Genomic DNA, 18,413 nt, shown 5'->3' on the forward strand with positions numbered 1-18,413 from the left:
TTATGCCTTGTACACCAAGGTCTAGGTCATTATCATATATCAGGAAGAGCAAGGGCCCCAACACAGACCCTTGGCAAACCCCACCACAAATCTTCCTCCAGCCTGAAAAACATCCATTAACCACTACTCTCTGTTTCCTTTCACTCAACCAATAGCCAGAAAGTTTAGGGAGACAGGAGAGAGATTGAAAAGCAGGACCTCAAAGGTAGTAATCTCCAGATTACGCCTGGTATCACTTGCTAATAAGTACAGAAATAGGGTGATAGAGCTGAAAATACATGCTGGAGAGATGGTGCGGAGAGATGGTGCGGGCAGAAGGGCTTTAGATTCCTGAGGCATTGGGACCGCTTCTAGGGGAGGTGGGACCTGTAAAAGTCAGACAATTTGCGCCTCAACAGGACTGAGACCTACGTCCTCGCAGGGGGCTTTGCTGGTACTATTGGAAAGGGTTTAAACTAGCTTGGCAGGGAACCTGAGAGTAAATTCAGAAGGGAAAAGAGAAAAGTTGGTAATGGAAGGCAGAAAATTAGTAAGCAGGTCTGGAAGGCAGAGGAATCAAAGGCCAGAGAATAGACAACAAGGGAGTTTGGCAGGGCTGAACGGAATATACTTCAATGCAAGATCTTTAGGGAATAAAGCAAATGAGCTGAGAGCACAGATTGACACATTGGTGTATGATATTACTGCTATTACAGAGCCACAGCTGAAAGGAGGGCAGGAATGGTAGCTTAACATTCCTGGTTTCAGAATTTTCAGATGAGATAGAGAGGGGGGATAAAAAAGGAGGGGGTCACAATATTGATTAAACAAACAATTATAGCTGTGAGGACAGATGATATGGTAGAAGGATCATCAAATGAGGCCATATGGGTTGAAATGAAGAACAAAAAAGGGGCAATCACACTACTGGGAGTATAATAGACCTCCAAACAATCAGAGGGAGATAGAAGAGCAAATACGTGGGCAAAGCTCTGAGAAGTTCAAAATTAATAGGGCAGTCATAGTGGCGGATTTCAACTACCCTAATATTAAGTGGGATAGAATTAGTGAGAAAGACACAGAAGGAGCAAAACTCTTAAAATGCTTTCAGAACTTTTTTTAGCCAGTTTAGCCAACCTCAAAGAGAGGGGATATTTCTCGACTTAGTTTTAGGGAATGAAGCTGGGTAGGTGCAAGGGGTATAGGTTGGGGAGCACTTTGATGGAAGTGATCATAATTCAGTTAGATTTAGGATATTTATGGAAAAGGACAAAGATAGACCAGAATAAAAGTTCACAATTGAGGAAAAGCTAATTTTACTAAGCTGAGATGTGATTTAGCTAAAGTAGACTGGAAACAGTTACTTGAAGGTAAATCAGTGTCAGATCAGTGGGAGGAGATAGTAAAGGTTCAGAGCAAGTATGTTCCCTGTAAGAAAAAGGATGGGACTAACAAATCCAGAGCCTTCTGGATGTCAGGCGGCTTAAAGGAGAGGATAAAGAAACAAAGGGAAGCTTATGCTAGATACTGAGGGCTCAATACTGCAGAAAACCTACAGGAATCTGACAGGAATATAATAAGTGCAGAGGTGAAATTAAAAAGGAAATCACGAAAGCAAAGAGAGGGCATGAAAAATATATTGGCAAGTAAAATCAAGGAAAACTCAAAGATTTTTTATAAATATATAAAGAGCAAGAGAATAACTAAAGGGTAGGGCCTATTAGGGACAACAAGGGTAACCTGTGTGTGGAGACGGAGGATGTTGGTTTGGTTCTTAATGAACACTTTTACCCGGTAAAAGGCCACTTTCCAGTTCCTCTGTACCATCCAATCTCAACTCACAACCTCCTTCCTCACCAACTCCTCCAAATTCTTCATTAAGCAGATGCCAATTCAACCAATAATTTTGCAAGGCAGTTATTGTTTTCACTGTCTACAATTAATATATTAAAATTTACCCCACTCTCCTTACTGATCCAATGTATTGGTGATGGAATTAGTGTTGTCTAGTGCAAATCACAGTTGACCTACTTCATCTCAAATAATTGTCATTTCAGATTCCTTTCAATTCAAATTTGATTGCATGCTTAGAATATGATTGGACAGATTATAACAGATTATAGGCAGAAACAAGTAAAATTCTCATATACACAGATTACCTTTACCATGGGAAACCTCCACAGTCCATGTACAATTTAATGAATTTGGGTAAAAGTCAGGGTAACCAGGTGATAAAATAGTACCAGAGGGTCCTCGAATATCTCCACCACATAGCGCTGCAAAGAAAAAGAAAATCAGAATTTAAGTGGAAAATTAAAGCATTTTGGATGTTTGCAATAGTATGTAAGGAAACAAAATGGTTGTAATCTACAAAGGCTTCCAAGTCAAAGGCTATTTAAACTATAACTGCATTCAATTGTAATCATGGTCTTGGTACTGCTTGTCATTACCACAAGTGGTTCCCACATTTACAACTGTTATACATTCCTATGGGAAAACTGTGCTTTAATAAGTCAAACATGATTACTGCAAATCTTTAATTCCCAGGTGTTTCTCTTTCCCTCAAAAATAGAAGTGATGTGAGCAGTCCCTTACAGCTCATGCAAACCACTCAAGCCTTCCTAATCACTGATTATGCATAGGAATTACTTCCAGCAAATTGATCTGGGAATTACTGTAAATTGTGCTACTCTAGCCCAATCAGACAGATGGCTCTTCAGAGTAGATGGAGTTTCAGAATATAGAACTATTGGCACACTCGATAACATTACAATCAAAATGGGAAAATGCAAACCATCCTTTGATTCAAATTGTTAATATTAAATACAATGTGGAGGCAGAGAGTGAAATACAAAGGCAATAAAGCTTTCAGTGAAACAATTGCTCCTCAGTGGGTGCGCAGCTCATCATGGAGGTAGAAAACCCTCAACTGGACTTTTTAAAATTCCGTGATTAGTAACTGTGAAAAGCAACTAATATTGTTGCTGTTTGCTCAGTGGTGTTATATGTTGCAGTTATCCCACTTAATGACTCTTGCAGTGTGAAGTAGATGGTGCAAAATATGTGTCTTGTTTCTGCGTCACTTTGCTTCCTTGGATGAAAAAGGAAGATTCAATAATAACACATTATAAGTAATGTTCCTCCAATTCCCCTTTGCTGTGTGCAGCTCATTTCTTGCACTGCACGGTCCCTTTAAGATTGCTGCATGACCATGCATGCACACATCTTAAAGGGACTGCTACTAGTGCCTGTTGTCCTCTGTATGGCACATTCCTGATGGCTGCACAGCTGTGCATCCACATAGTTTTGATGGATCATTGATTATAATAAGGCTCAAAATTTCTCAATGTATAATGGGAGGAGACATCTTTTTTCTTTACATCAATCGCGCTCTAACAAAAGCTCATTCTCAGAAATAGCACTTCAAAAACCACGTGTACCTGCAATTTTATGACTGGATCAGTAAATAAGGAGAAACAGAGGCATTTTCTCAGTTTTCATATATGGGACCAGCTCTCATGTTTGAGCCTCACCATTAACTTTGCAGGCAGGGGAAATAAATGAACAATTTTCAACAAGTGTTCTTTCCATTAGTACTAAGTAGTGAATCACCTTGTATATACTTTTCTGGAGAGTATATTAAAATGCATCAAAGCCAAGTTCACACTGTGACAATCACTGCACTCAACGTCAAATGTTGTTATTTTCTATTATAAAACATTACAAGATATTTAACTTGACAGCATCATAGAATCTTACAGCACAAAAGCTGGTTATTCAGTCCATCATGCCTATGCTGGCTCTTTGAAAGAATTATACAATTTGTTTACAAATTTTTCATTCTCAAATAACTTAGCCAATTCACTTTGGAAAGTTACTACTGAATCTGGGCGGCACAGTGGCGCAGTGGTTAGCACCACAGCCTCACAGCTCCAGGGACCCGGGTTCGATTCCGGGTACTGCCTGTGTGGAGTTTGCAAGTTCTCCCTGTGTCTGCGTGGGTTTTCTCCGGGTGCTCCGGTTTCCTCCCACAAGCCAAAAGACTTGCAGGTTGATAGGTAAATTGGCCATTATAAATTGTCACTAGTATAGGTAGGTGGTAGGGAAATATAGGGACAGGTGGGGATGTTTGGTAGGAATATGGGATTAGTGTAGGATTAGTATAAATGGGTGGTTGATGGTCGGCACAGACTCGGTGGGCCGAAGGGCCTGTTTCAGTGCTGTATCTCTAATCTAATCTGCTTCCACCAACCTTTCATGCAGTGCATTCCATAGCACAACAACTTGCTGCATGGAAAAAAATCTCTATGCCTCCTCTCAATATTTTGCCACTTATTTTAAATCTGTGAGATTTAGTTACCAAGTGGAAACAGTTTCTCCTCATTTACTCTATCAAAACCCATCATAATTTTGAACAACTCTACTAAATCTCCCCTTAACCTTCTCCACCCTCAGGAGAACAATTTCAGCTTCTCTGGTCTTTCTGTGTAACTGAAATCCCTCATCCCCAGTATCATTCTGGTAAATCTTCTCCACACTCTACAATGCCTTAATTTGCCTTGCCACCTTTAAAGATTTGTGCATATAAACTCTACTTCTACACCACCTTTAAAAGTATATCATTTATTTTGTATTGTCTCTTTTTTCCAAAATGTATAATTTCACACTTCTCTGCATCTGCCAGGTGTCTGCCGATTTCACCATTCTGTTTGTGTCCTCCTCATAGTTTACTACATTTCAGAGTTTTCTGTCATCTGCAAACTTTGAAATTTTGCCTCCTATACCCACGTCCAGATCATTAATATCAATCAAAAAAGCAGTGTTTTTATTACTCTCCCTTCAGGAACAACAGTGCATATCATCCTCAAGTCTGAAAAAACATCTGTTCGCCACTCTCTGGGTTTTAATGGGGATGTATAGGTAATTACATTTTGGAACATTTCCAAAAGTGCTAACATATATTAAAGTGATACTTTGCTGTCATGCAGGTCCCCACCAGCCAAGAATTAGGCACATTAATTTCACCACATGGACATTAAACTTCAAATTGTTGCTGGGAAGGAAAGAGGGCTGATTATAAGGAATTGCCAGGCCCCTAGCCGGAAAGACAATTTTTGCATACCAGCAGTGTTGGAACAAAGGAACAAGTCCCTGCTCCCAATGCACAGAATGGACGTGGCCAGATCAGTTTAGTCACATGACTAACTGGCTGTTGCAGAGTTTTGAACTGAGAGTCATAAATTGTAGAGACAGAATTGGAACTCAGAAAGCTCCTGAATTGAGAACATCTCTCTCTCATCTCGTTCTCACCAGCTTTGAAATCCAACGAAGACACAGGAACCCCAAGAGAGAGAAAAGTCTCCGACAGTGAACAAGGTTTAAGAATAATACTGGGCCCCAATGAAAAACAAGAATTACCTACAAGCAAGAACTACTGACAAAAGGACTCTACAGTCAGCTTGAAGCACAGTAACAAGAAACTCTTTAGATATTGCCTCCTTCTGCTCTTTTCTGTCCCTATTTGCATGTGTGTATCGCGTATGCATGCTAGCATGGGGCGCGGCATGCATCCGTAGGCATTAACCAAATTAGAGTTTATGTTTAAGTTTTAATAAATTTCACTTTTCTTCTTTAAACCTAAGAAAGCCTGTTTGTGCTCATTTCTTTGCCTTATAATTGGACAGCGGTGAACAAGTATTCATCAAGGGGGAGCTCAAAACACTGCGTGTTTAAAATTTAATCCCATTACAGTAAGACCAGGTGAAAGCTGAAAGGGACCCCTAGACACCTTCCTCACCTGGTCGTAACAGAAATTTGGGGGCCAGCGTCTGGAATTTTACCCACAGACAAACAAAAGAAATTGGAAGTGGGAAGCCAAATTGTTCCCAATCAAAAAAGAGCAAGATTAATACAGGTTTTCTTGTGGTTGTGTGCGATTGAATACTAACATATCTGCAACTGAAGCTGGTGGCTCTCTAAGCCAGGGTGAAGTAACTTGGGATAAGTTAAAGGCACTGTCTATGGAGGTGCAGGGAAAAATAGCTGAGCAGTGTGGGATCACTGTACGTGGCAAGTCCAGGAAGTCTGAACTCCTAAGGCTAGTGGCCATCCATTTTTCCCTTGAACCTGAAGAAGCAGAAGCAGTGTTAGAAATAGAGCCAGACAGGGTATTGTTAGCAAAGATACAATTGGAACAGAGGAAACTTGAATTAGAGGGAAAAAAAGAGAGAGAGAGGCAGGAGAGGGAGAAAGAGAGAGCCTTCCAGAAGGAATGCAAAGAAAATGAAAGGCAGGAGAAAGAGAAAGACAGGAGAAGGAACGAGAGAGAGAGGAGAGAGAGAGAGAGAAAAAATATTCCAGAAAGAATGCAAAGAAAGAGAGCTGAAGCAGCTTGAGTTAATTAGGGGGTGACAGAGTAACCCCAATGAAAGCCTGGCCAATATGGAGGAGCATAATTCAGGGCTCGGTACAGAATTGCTAAAACTCTCTCAAATAATTCCAAAATTCAATGTGAAAAATGTGGAAGAGCTTTTTGTGTCTTTTGAGAAACTGGCAAGGCAGCTAAAATGGCCAGCTGAGACCTGGCGTCTTTTGCTACAAAGCAAGTTAACTGGAAAAGCCCATGAGATTTATTCCTTGTTGCCAGATGAGAGTTCATCAAATTATGAACTGGCCAAAAATGCTATCCTCAGGGCATACGAATTAGTACCCAAAGCCTATTGCCAAAAGTTTAGCTTGCTTTCTGAGGGTTCTAATCAAAGTTATCTGTAGTTTGAAAGAAGTAAGCAGCCGGCTTTTAACCAATGACTCAGGGCTCTTAAAGTACAGCTCAGCTATGAGAACAGAAGTAGTTATGTTAGAGGAATTTAAAAACTCTCTCCCACTCTCAATAAAGGCCCATGTAGAGGAGCAGGGGGTCCAGAGAGGCTGGCAAGAGACTGTTCTGGCTGATGAGTTTGCTTTAACTTATAAGTTGGTTTCCCAGGGGAGAACCTTTCCTAATCACCCCCACAAATCTGAAAAGGACAAAGGGTGGGAAGGTTATATCTGCCCAGGCAGTCCTGGAAGGGAAAGAAAAGCAGGAGACACAGGAGGCCCTCCTCCAGCCAAAAAGGAAGGTGCTGTGAGAAAGAGTGAAATCTGGAGACTTATGTGCTTCCACTGTAACAAGGCAGGGCATTTAAAAGCTGACTGCTGGAAACTAAAAGGAAAACCAGTAGGGTTAATCAGGGCATACCCACTCAGTGAAGACAGAACCCTGATGGAAGGCACAGCAGAACAAGCTGTGGCTTTAAGTGCAGCAAGAATGAAACCCAGGAAGCTTACTATGGCCAGTGCAGGAAAACTTAATAGGATTCCTGAAGGTGATCAGGGTTTTGTGTTTGAAGGGAAAGTAACCCCATATCCCTCGAGTGGGGCCAGCAAACCCATAGTAATACTCAGGGATACAGGGGCCACTCGATCCATTTTACCAGGAAAAGGCCTAACCTTTCCCCCAGAGAGTGCAGTGAACACCAAAATGGTAGTGAATTGTACTGAAGAGCAGTGTATGCCTGTACCTGTACACCGGGTGCTCTTGCAGTGCGACCTAGTTTTGGGACTGGTGACCATAGGGATTGTCCCTCATCTGTCTGTGGACAGGGCTGACCTGCGCCCAGGCAATGATTTGGCGGGGGTGAAGGTGGTAGCCCTCCCAGTAGTGAAAGAAAGACCGCAGGAGGTCAGAGAAACAAGGCAGTGGCAGGAGACGGACCCCTGCAGTTTCCCTGAATGTGTAGTGGATCAGGCCATGATCAAACCAGCTCCTCCAGAGGAGACTGCATTGGCACTGCAGGCAGATGACCATGAGGTCTGCTTGTCTGAGACTTTCTTTGGGAAGTTAGGAGACCCAGGAAATGAACTAAATGGATTTTCCCTAGCTGAAGCTCAATGAGCCAACCCGGTATTGCAAGAGTTAGCACAGGCTACCCAGTCTGAAAGTGAAGCAGAGGGAGTCCCTGATTGCTACTATTTAAAGAATAAGGTACTGATCAGGAAAAGGAGTTCTCCTCACAGACCTGAGAGCATGAAGTAGGCAGTAGTTCACCAGTTAATGTGCCGCAGAGGTACTGTGGAGAAATATTAAGAAGGGCCCACGAGACTATAGTAGCTGTACATGCTGGTATACGAAAGACCAAACCCACATGAGACTGCACTTTGACTGGTCAAAACTCCACAAAGATGTTGTGGAGTACAGCAGGAGTTGCCACATGTGCCAGGTTGAGGGGAAACCCCAACCTACAGTGAAATCTGCACCCCTAAGTCCTGAAATAAAAACAAGAAATGCTGGAACCACTCAGCGGGTCTGGTAGCATCTGTGGAAAGAGAAGCAGAGTTAACGTTTCGGGTCACTGACCCGAAACGTTAACTCTGCTTCTCTTTCCACAGATGCTGCCAGACCTGCTGAGTGGTTCCAGCATTTCTTGTTTTTAGTTCAGATTTCCAGCATCCGCAGTATTTTTCTTTTATTTTAGCCCCCAAGTCCTGTACCAGTGTTAGGAGGACCCTCCAGCAGAGGGCTGGTGAACTGTAAGGGACGTCCACCGAGAACAAAAGGGGACAGGCAGGCACACAGCTGGCAAGCGTTTAGAAAGAGAAAGGAAAAAAGTAACCAAGAGGGCAGGTTAAAGGACATCCGGGAGGAATCCCAGATAAAAACCCCTATTGTCCAGTCAGCCAACCCCCAAAAATTTGAAAATTTAGGCCCTGCATCCTCCTACGTAAATGCAGACTCTAGAAGCACCCCACCGGAGTTGTGAATGCATTTACAGGAACCTGCAGAGACAAAGGGAGACCTCTAGGGAGCACAGAAACTATGAGGGTGAAGCCTCACCTAGTCAAAGTGCCACAGGAAAGTGCAGTCAAGTCTGCACAAATACCTACAGGTAGGAGTGTCCCAGAGAACAAAGGTGAGACTAACAAAGAATCCTCCTCCACAGTCAGAGAAAAAGGGTACACCCATCCCCTGAAGTCAAAAGCCTTTGCATGACGCAGCAAAGCACTGAAAGAGAGTCCAAGATAGACCCGCCCACTACTAACTCTCCTGAAATAAACATTTAAGGAACCAAGGCCGTGGCAGTCATGGCAATGGGCAAACTGAAGAAAAACCTCCCCAAAGAACCACTTTAAAGCAGCACTCACACCCAGAAAAGACAATTTTAATAGGCTTTAAGATTTATGAATGAATGGAAATGAAAAAGCGAAATGCATGTTTTTTCTTTCTTTATCTTATATTTCTCTCAAGCCTTTTAATGAAACGCGCTGTTTTTTCAAATCACATTTCATTCCTCTGGGTGTGGAAGTGACATGCAGGCCCCCACCGGCCAAGAATGAGGCATATTAATTTCGCCACATGGACATTAAACTTCAAATTGTTGCTGGGAAGAAAAGAGGACCTATTACAAAGAATTGCCAGGCCCCTAGCCGGAAAGACATTTTTTGCATACCAGCAGACAGTGTTGGAACAAAGGAACCAGTCCCTGCTCCCAATACACAGAATGGACGTGGTCAGACCAGTTTAGTCGCATGACTAACTGGCTGTTGCAGAGTTTTGAACTGAGAGTCATAAATTGTAGAGACAGAATTTGAAGTCAGAAAGCTCCTGGCTCCTGGATTGAGAACATGACTCTCCTGTTTGCTCTTTTTTCATTCTCACCAGCTCTGGAATCCATTGAAGACACAGGAACCCCAACAGGGAGAAAAGTCTCCCACAGTGAACAAGGTTTAAGAAGAATACTGGGCCCCAATGAAAAGCAAGAATTACCTACAAGCAAGAACTACCTACAAAGGGAATCTACAGTGAGCTTGAAGCACAGTAACAAGAAACTCTTCAGATATTGCCTCCTTCTGCTCTTTTCTGTCTCTGTTTGCATGTGCGTATCGCGTATGCATGGGGCATGGCGTGTATCCATAGGCATTAACCGAAATAGAGTTTAAGTTTAAGTTTTAATAAATTTCACTTTTCTTCTTTAAACCTAAGAAAGCCTGTTTGTGCTCATTTCTTTGCCTTATAATTGGAAAGTGGTGAACAAGTATTCATCAAAGGGGAGCTCAAAACACAGTGTGTTTAAAATTTAATCCTGTTACAGTGAGACCAGGTGAAGGCTGAAAGCGATCCCCAGATACCTTCCTCACCTGGTCGTAACACTTGCACTGTGCTTTGATTTACTTTCTACTATCTTTGAAATGTCACCCATAGTCCCATAGTAATTGATTATCCTGATTCTGACAATGCATCAGAGCGGTTCACTCCATATGAAATCTTCTCAATCGTCCACAACTTAATTCCACTGTGTTTCAAAGTTTCATCTAATAGAATTCCTCATTCTGTGCTTTCTTTCTAGATGTCTCATTTAAAACACTGAAAGAAACCACCATGAGCAAAGAAATGAGTTAATGGGACAAATGTTCTAAAATAACACATTTTTCACTCTTGATGCTGTAATTAGCATCAAATGCGAGCAGTCTAAACTATCAGTAAAACATTCTGTTGGCCAGCAGCTTGTTCTTCTTAAATGTGAAAATGTTGCCAGCAGATTTGTTCAAGGAATATCATTACACTGTGTTTTAAAATTCTAAATGACAGTCATAAAATGAGATCATAAAATGGACTACAGATGGAAAGCTAGAATCACTTATTTAAGAAAATGCAGAATAGGTTGTGAACTTCTAATCATTTATTCAACATTATTATGCCTTAGGTAGCCAGAAGACATTCAGAATTTTAATTAATGAATGAACCAGAGGGAATTATTTTCATTAATGCCCTCAATCAACTTCCTGAATCTACTGTAATATGCAAAGCATGGCTTGAGGATGGCAGAAAGCGAATTAAGACTTCATGTTATGTTGAAATGACAGAGGTGTAATTAGTTTCCTATCCAAAACAAGGCATGCTAGCTGTTACCATCTCACTCATCTTTTACACATTTAAAATTGTAACACAACTTTTTGGAATAAATTTCCACCAAAAACAAATTGGGTGAAGCTTTCCAATGCTCAATGAAGGAAAGGGAGAAGATTAAAGTTGACTATTTTGTAAAAGCAATCATAAATACATTCTAAATGACTAATAATGGAGAGATGTATTTCAATGGGAAAAACTTTGGTAAGATCAAGGAACTGCAAAACTGGGTGAAAATGAAGGAATTCAGCAATGCATTAATTATTACTTATCTTTACAGAGGGTATGAATAAATACAAGCATCAGTCACTTTCTCAATGAATTATCAGACAAATGATCATTTGCTCAGCCAAGCAGATATTGAGTTGTATTTTACCAGCCCCTCGACGCCGCACGTTGCGATGCGGAGGCCGATAACATTCTGCGGGGAGAGGCCCGCCTTAACCCATGACGTCGAGAAGGGCCCGCTGCATATTACCGGTGGCGGGGGGACCTCAGTGCGGCACCCCCCCCCCCCGCCCCACATGGCGGTGGGCCCTTCATCTAAATATATAAATAAAGAATAATTATATGCAAATGTACTTACCTGCAGGCGGCGATTGTCTCACGCCGATTTTACGGCCTCCATTCGTGCTCCGTACGCCTTCGGAACTCCGTATGGCGTTCCGAGGCGAGAACCCGGTGGGGAGGGGAGAGGAAGAAAATTTTCAGGGCAGGAGGGGTGGAAGAGCGGGGAAATCAATTTTTATTGGATGTGGGGATGGTGGGAAGGGGTTATAGGCCATATGTTATAAGTTTGGGGGGTAGCGTTCAGGTCGGGAAAAAGACGTGTGTTGCTCATTTCGGGCATTGAAATGACCATTGGGGGATGGTTGGTGAAGGGCCATCCACATCTTTATTATTTTTTAATAAAAAATGAATGATCCTGCACCTTTAAAAATTAAAAGTAATTCTAAGGGCTTAAAGCCCTTTAAAAATGGTGCCACGGCTGCACGATGGTGCCGGATGCCATTGAGGCGGCCGCTCCCTTTACATCATCGGGGTGTAGCCGGATGGCTAACAGCTAAAATTGTGCAAAGCATGAAGGGAAAAGTTGCCAGCTTTACAGAATGAGAAGGACTGTGAAACAGCTGCAGCAGTTGTTTAACAAACCCAGCCTGCTGTCATAAGATGGGCTCTGAATGAGACTGTTAGACAAGGTCAGAAAATAAGAACAAAGCCAGCAGATGTATTTTGTTTTGCTTTTAACTAGCACTAAGCAAAATGGATGACTCCAAGTCAGTGGTGTACGTGACTAAGGACATTCTCGAGGCCGGGAACAACTGGATAAAAAGGGGAGGCTAGGAGCCCCAAAAAGGAGAAGACCTGCAAGACCATCGTGGAAAGGGAACCCTGAGTCCACTTCAGTGAAGAGAACCCATCAGAGGGAGACTGATCACCACGCCTCACAACGGGTAGTATTTAAGTCCAAGTCTTGTGATTTATTTTAACAAGTAACAAGATGTTTAACAAGTGAACAAACAGCAGATAAGTGATTTAAGTATCAATAAAAGTGTTTATACGAAGTATCTCGTGCAGGTTTCATTTGTCCGCCACGTCAGTTGACAGCCCAGTTTCAGGGTCAACATTTTGGCAGCCCTGGATGGGCACAGTGAAGTGATCACCTTAAACTCACACCGTGTCTGACCTATAGGCATGCCGGACAAACATGCAGAATGATGGATGCCTGTCCAGAGTGGGAGAAGGAACTCCGGGGATATCTAAAACGTAAATGGCCCAAGTGGGTCGAATATGCTGACAAGGTTTTTGAGGGTCCGGGACCTATTGGACAGAAACACTGGGAAGAAGCTAGGAAAGAACAAGTGAAACGTGCCTCTAAGCTTAGTAAGGATACAGCAATAGTCAGTTGTAGGAGGGAATTGTGTGAAAAAGAAATAGAGAATGTTTTTTTTTTAGAATATTACAGCGCAGTACAGGCCCTTCGGCCCTCGATGTTGCGCCGAGCTGTGAAACCATCTGACCTACACTATTCCATTTTCATCCATGTGTCTATCCAATGACCACTTAAATGCCCTTAAAGTTGGCGAATCTACTACTGCTGCAGGCAGGGCGTTCCACGCCCCTACTACTCTCTGAGTAAAGAAACTACCTCTCACATCTGTCCTATATCTATCACCCCTCAACTTGAAGCTATGTCCCCTCGTGTTTGCCATCACCATCCGAGGAAAAAGACTCTCACTATCCACCCTATCTAACCCTCTGATTATCTTATATGTCTCTATTAAGTCACCTCTCCTCCTCCTTCTCTCCAACGAAAACAACCTCAAGTCCCTCAGCCTTTCCTCGTAAGACCTTCCCTCCATACCAGGCAACATCCTAGTAAATCTCCTCTGCACCCTTTCCATAGCTTCCACATCCTTTCTATAATGCGGTGACCAGAACTGCACGCAATACTCCAGGTGCGGTCTCACCAGAGTCTTGTACAGCTGCAGCATGACCTCGTGGCTCCGAAACTCGACCCCCCTACTAATAAAAGCTAACACACCATATGCCTTCTTGACAGCCCTATTAACCTGGTTAGCAACCTTCAGGGATTTATGCACCTGGACACCAAGATCTCTCTGCTCATCTACACTAACAAGAATCTTCCCATTAGCCCAGTACTCTGCATTCCTGTTACTCCTTCCAAAGTGAATCACCTCACACTTTTCCGCATTAAACTCCATTTGCCATCTCTCAGCCCAGCTCTGCAGCCTATCTATGTCTCTCTGTACCCTACAACATCCTTCGGCACTATCCACAACTCCACCGACCTTAGTGTCATCTGCAAATTTACTAACCCACCCTTCTACACCCTCTTCCAGGTCATTTATAAAAATGACAAACAGCAATGGCCCCAAAACAGATCCTTGTGGTACACCACTAGTAACTAAACTCCAGGATGAACATTTGCCATCAACCACCACCCTCTGTCTTCTTTCAGCTAGCCAATTTCTGATCCAAAGCTCTAAATCACCTTCAACCCCATACTTCCGTATTTTCTGCAATAGCCTACCATGGGGAACCTTATCAAACGCCTTACTGAAATCCATATACACCATATCCACTGCTTTACCCTCATCCACCTGTTTGGTCACCTTCTCGAAAAACTCAATAAGGTTTGTGAGGCACGACCTACCCGTCACAAAACCGTGCTGACTATCTCTAATGTACTTATTCTTTTCAAGATGATTATAAATCCTGTCTCTTATAACCTTTTCCAACATTTTACCCACAACCGAAGTGAGGCTCACAGGTCTATAATTACCAGGGCTGTCTCTACTCCCCTTCTTGAACAAGGGGACAACATTTGCAATCCTCCAGTCTTCCGGCACTATTCCTGTCGACAATGACGACATAAAGATTAGGTTAAAAGCGGAACTCGAGGGAACCAAACTACAGTCAGAAGTCTCCAGGGGGGAGACAGATGATTTGAGAAAAAAGCTGTGTGAGGAGGAGTGTAAAGCACAAATGTACGTTATTCATGTGAGTCAGTTTCAAACTCAACATGAACAGGCGCAACAGGAGGGGGAGGGGGGGGGGAGAGAGAGAGAAAGAGGCAGCTAATAAGTCAGAGTATCACGTAAATGAAAAATGTTACAATTTGCAGATGGCCCTTAAAGCGCTACACCTGTTCCACTTACAAGGGCAGCGTAAAGGAGCCGACCATAATAAGCGTAGGCGAGAAACAGATAGTCAACTTGCCGCCAGCCAAGGTATGATATGTGCTTTTCGGGAGACACATGGGAATGATGATGATGATGATGTGGATTGGTGCAGTCTAGATGAAGCAGCCCGTAGGTATGGAGAACGAGAAGGGGAAGGAGAGCATGACTGGGCTGGGTTGATCTGCCGCCACAATACATCAACAAGCTGGTGGCCCCATCTGAGACAACACCAAGTAATCCGATAACGACGACTCGAGGTGCGCCTGCTGGACACGGAAGTACTTCTTTTAGTACGCCCCTTACAGTGATGCAATTGTCAGAAATAGCCAAGAAGGTAATGCCCCTGGAGCCAGGACAGGACCCTTGGGAGTTCTTTAGTCATTGTCATAGACTTGGAACCCAACCCTACATCGCTTAGATGCAGGGGAAGAGCAAAAGTTAATACTTATGTGTTTGGGGAAAACGATCCTCATTGCACTGCCTGAGGATAGAGCTAATGGGGAAGGGACCTTCGAGGAAATCAAAACCGCCATTCTGTTAGCTATGGCATATGACAGAGGGGACCCCATTGATTTACTGAGTAAGTGCAGGCAGCGCAAAGGGGAACACCCATCAGCATTCGCCAATAGGTTGTGGGTCCATTTTAACAATATCTTTGGGCCAGGCCTTAACCGGGCAGAACTGGGAGCCCTTAAGAGAACCTGGTGGGTCAGAACGTTGATCTCTCATGCCACAGAAAGCAGTAGGAAAGCACGCAAGCTTTCTGACCCAGTGGACAGTGGCCATACTGAACAGTGGGCAGTTAAGCACATGACGCTCGCATAGGGAGGCACAGGAGAATGCAAGGCAGCGGTCTAAAGAAGGGTGAATGAACCCGGTTAAAAATCAGAGTCAGGGTCCTGTATGGAAAAATGAAAGTCGAAGAGGGGGGCGGGGGAAGTAACAACTCCCTGCAGCCTCCACCCCCGTGTGCCCCAGCAGGCAGAGGCCAGAATCAAAATCAAAATATTAATCGGCTGTTATAATTGCAGTAGATTGGGTCATTACGCTACAGAGTGCCAGGAACCACCCCGATGACCTCCCCAAGATCAGGGACCTGGTCAAAATCATTTCCCCCCCACCACCTCCACCATGGGAGGAACCTTGGGGACAGGGACAGGCAATCGCCCATATAGCCCCAGTCATGGAGACAGACTGTCCCAACCTTCTGTACCCTCAGTGCCAGCACATAATATCGCAGGGGCTCCTCAGCGGCACCTCCGTGTCGGTAGGCCACCTAGTTGAAAGCGCGCTGCCGAGAAGCACAGCATGCAATTAAAATTCAGTCCATTCTGTTAATCAATAAGAAAAGCACTCAGGTTGGTTTTTATGCACATTCTTTTTACTCTCTTGAAAAGTCGTTGCCTTCTTTAGCTTGAATGGTTAGCAAGCAGAGTACAATGGACCTTAAATTTCACATTTTCTCTGAAGCAAATGTGAGCTAATTCTGGTCTACGTTGGAATTTAGCGTGTAAGTACAATATGCTCTGGCTATGCCCATTCTAAATTACATGGAGCCCTTACACATGGGGCTGAATTTTACCTTAGGCGGATGGGAATTCACCACTGACGTAAAAGTCAGTGGCGAGCCAGCTTCCGCCTTGCCCAGGGATCCGTCCCGCATTTTATGGGTCCCTGGGCTTTAATTGTCTGAAGGCGGGACTTTCACCTGCTTGAGAGAGGAAGTCCCACCTCAGTGAGCTGCTGGCCAATCAGTAGACTGCGGGCTGGCAGCTCTTAATCCCAGCAGCGCCACTGGGAGCTGTGGCCACTGCTGGGACTGCAGCCCAGCCGCCGCCATGGAGCCAGGAGGGAAGGTAAGTTGGGCATGCCTCACCAGTGAGATCAGTCGTGCCCTGGTGAGGCTAGAGTGGTCGTTTGGGGGGAGGGAGGGTGTCTTGGGTCCTGGGGGTGGGTTGGGAGGCGGGGCTGGGTTGGGAGGCAGGGGCGGCCCTCCATTGGACACTGTGCCCAACTGCCATAGCATCCCCCCCGACGCGCGGAAAGGCCAGCAGCTATCGCTGGATGGCCTTTCATGTCCCCAGCACGCCCACTTGCCATGGGTAAAACACCCATGGAGGCGGGCGAGTGCCCTTAAGTGGCCATTAAGTGGCCACTTAAGGACCTTGATTGGGCTCGGGCGGGCGAGCCGTTGTCCCCCCCACCCCCAACCAGCCTGACCACCGTAAAGTTGACCGTAGGCGGGAGCGGGGCACAGCGGATAGGCCTCCCGTAGCCTCCCACTCAATTTTACGCCACCCCATCCTCCCCCACGTCACCATCCGACCCGCTGGGGCAGCAGAAAATTCAGCTTATGGAGTTCACTATGTGTATTCTCATACATGTCGTTATGATGGACAAGGTAAGATCAGGATGAAAAGGAAGGGAGCAAGGCACACCAGGTAAGGTTGGGTTAGGCAAAGACTTAGATGACTGCTATCATTTTCTCCAAACAGTCTCTCAAGGCTCAAAGGACAGTGGTTAAGCCATCTACTTATTTGCACTAACATGTCTGGAGGCCTTACTAAGGGAACAGGTGCAAATATTTATGATTCCTTCACCCATTCCAGTTGGTGCTGCTTTGTGCTAAATCATCTCTGGTATTAGCATCAAGAATGGCATTGGACTCTTCTATGACCTCTGTCACCTGTCTCAGGTCCCCTACGATAGTCACAGTCCCTTCATGTGAGTGCAATGCTCATTTAGCATCTTTCCCCACATACTTGAGTTTTCAGGCTCTGGAGTTAGGCATTGATTTCTGCAGAGCCTCCACTCTCTAATGTTATATCCCATTGTCAACCATTTTATGACTCCTAGTGTTGTGAGGGTAATGAATGAAGGACAGTCACATGCATAAAGAGGCTGCATGGAAGGGTGATGGCTTACATTTGCTGCTCTGGTGAGGTTGCTACACTTCCAAGGAGTCCTAGATTTCAAGGAGGTGGTAAACACTGCCACAAGCACCATCCTCAATGGAACGTGCATCAAGTTTGCAGGGTCTCCATCCTCTGGTACTAACTAACCAATCCCTCTGTATCTCTGTAAGGTGTCATTCAGTCAGGCTCCCTGTTATTTTCAGTTTTCTTTTCAATCTGGCTACCATCCTGTAACCCAGTTTGTCCATTTGATTCTTTAAGCAGCAGTAGTGAGTTTCACATCTTGCTGCTGCACCCGTCTCTACCACCCCCTGCTTATTTTCCACCTGTTTCCACTTGGCTTAACTTTCATCTCTGATAGAACTTTCTGCACCTGTCCGCAGGCTTTCTGAGACATTGCAGGTTGGATTTAGACAACCTACTTGCCTCATGATACGATAATTACCTAACCATCACAACCCCCCCACCCACACCCCAGCCAATGTACTTTAGAATTAGACCCAGTATATCATGGTAGATGTAAGTCAGTGCCCTGGCTCATTGAAGGAATATTCCATCCCACAGAGTTGTGAATATTTGTAACAGAATCCCAACAAAAAACAGCTAGCACCATGCTAACTAACTCAGTTGAATACAGGTACGATTTAATACTATAAGAATAGGCACACACTGAGATGGTCAAACATTCCTGAGACATGATATACTGCAGGGACCAGGGGTAGGGAGGGAATGGGTGAAATATTGCTTGCATAAGACTGCCAGCCAAGGCTGAATGGAGATGTGATGGACAGATAGTCATTTGGTTAATTACACTTTATCAATAAGAGTACTTGGGCTGAATGAAGAAGTTAAATAATGGGATAAATTGCA

The 18,413-nt window shown here is 44.1% G+C and overlaps 1 protein-coding gene across 1 annotated transcript in view; it reads right to left on the reverse strand.

Moving 5' to 3' along the window:
• csmd3b (CUB and Sushi multiple domains 3b) overlaps positions 1–18,413 on the reverse strand; it is a 2,327,439-nt gene that overhangs the window by 569,215 nt on the left and 1,739,811 nt on the right. Inside the window, exon 19 of the mRNA XM_068032163.1 lies at positions 2,139–2,255. Coding sequence (XP_067888264.1) covers positions 2,139–2,255 — 117 coding nt within the window. The remainder of the gene's footprint in view (positions 1–2,138; positions 2,256–18,413) is intronic.

Source organism: Heterodontus francisci, chromosome 5, assembly GCF_036365525.1.
Source record: "Heterodontus francisci isolate sHetFra1 chromosome 5, sHetFra1.hap1, whole genome shotgun sequence".
NCBI classification, from domain to species: Eukaryota; Metazoa; Chordata; class Chondrichthyes; order Heterodontiformes; family Heterodontidae; genus Heterodontus; species Heterodontus francisci.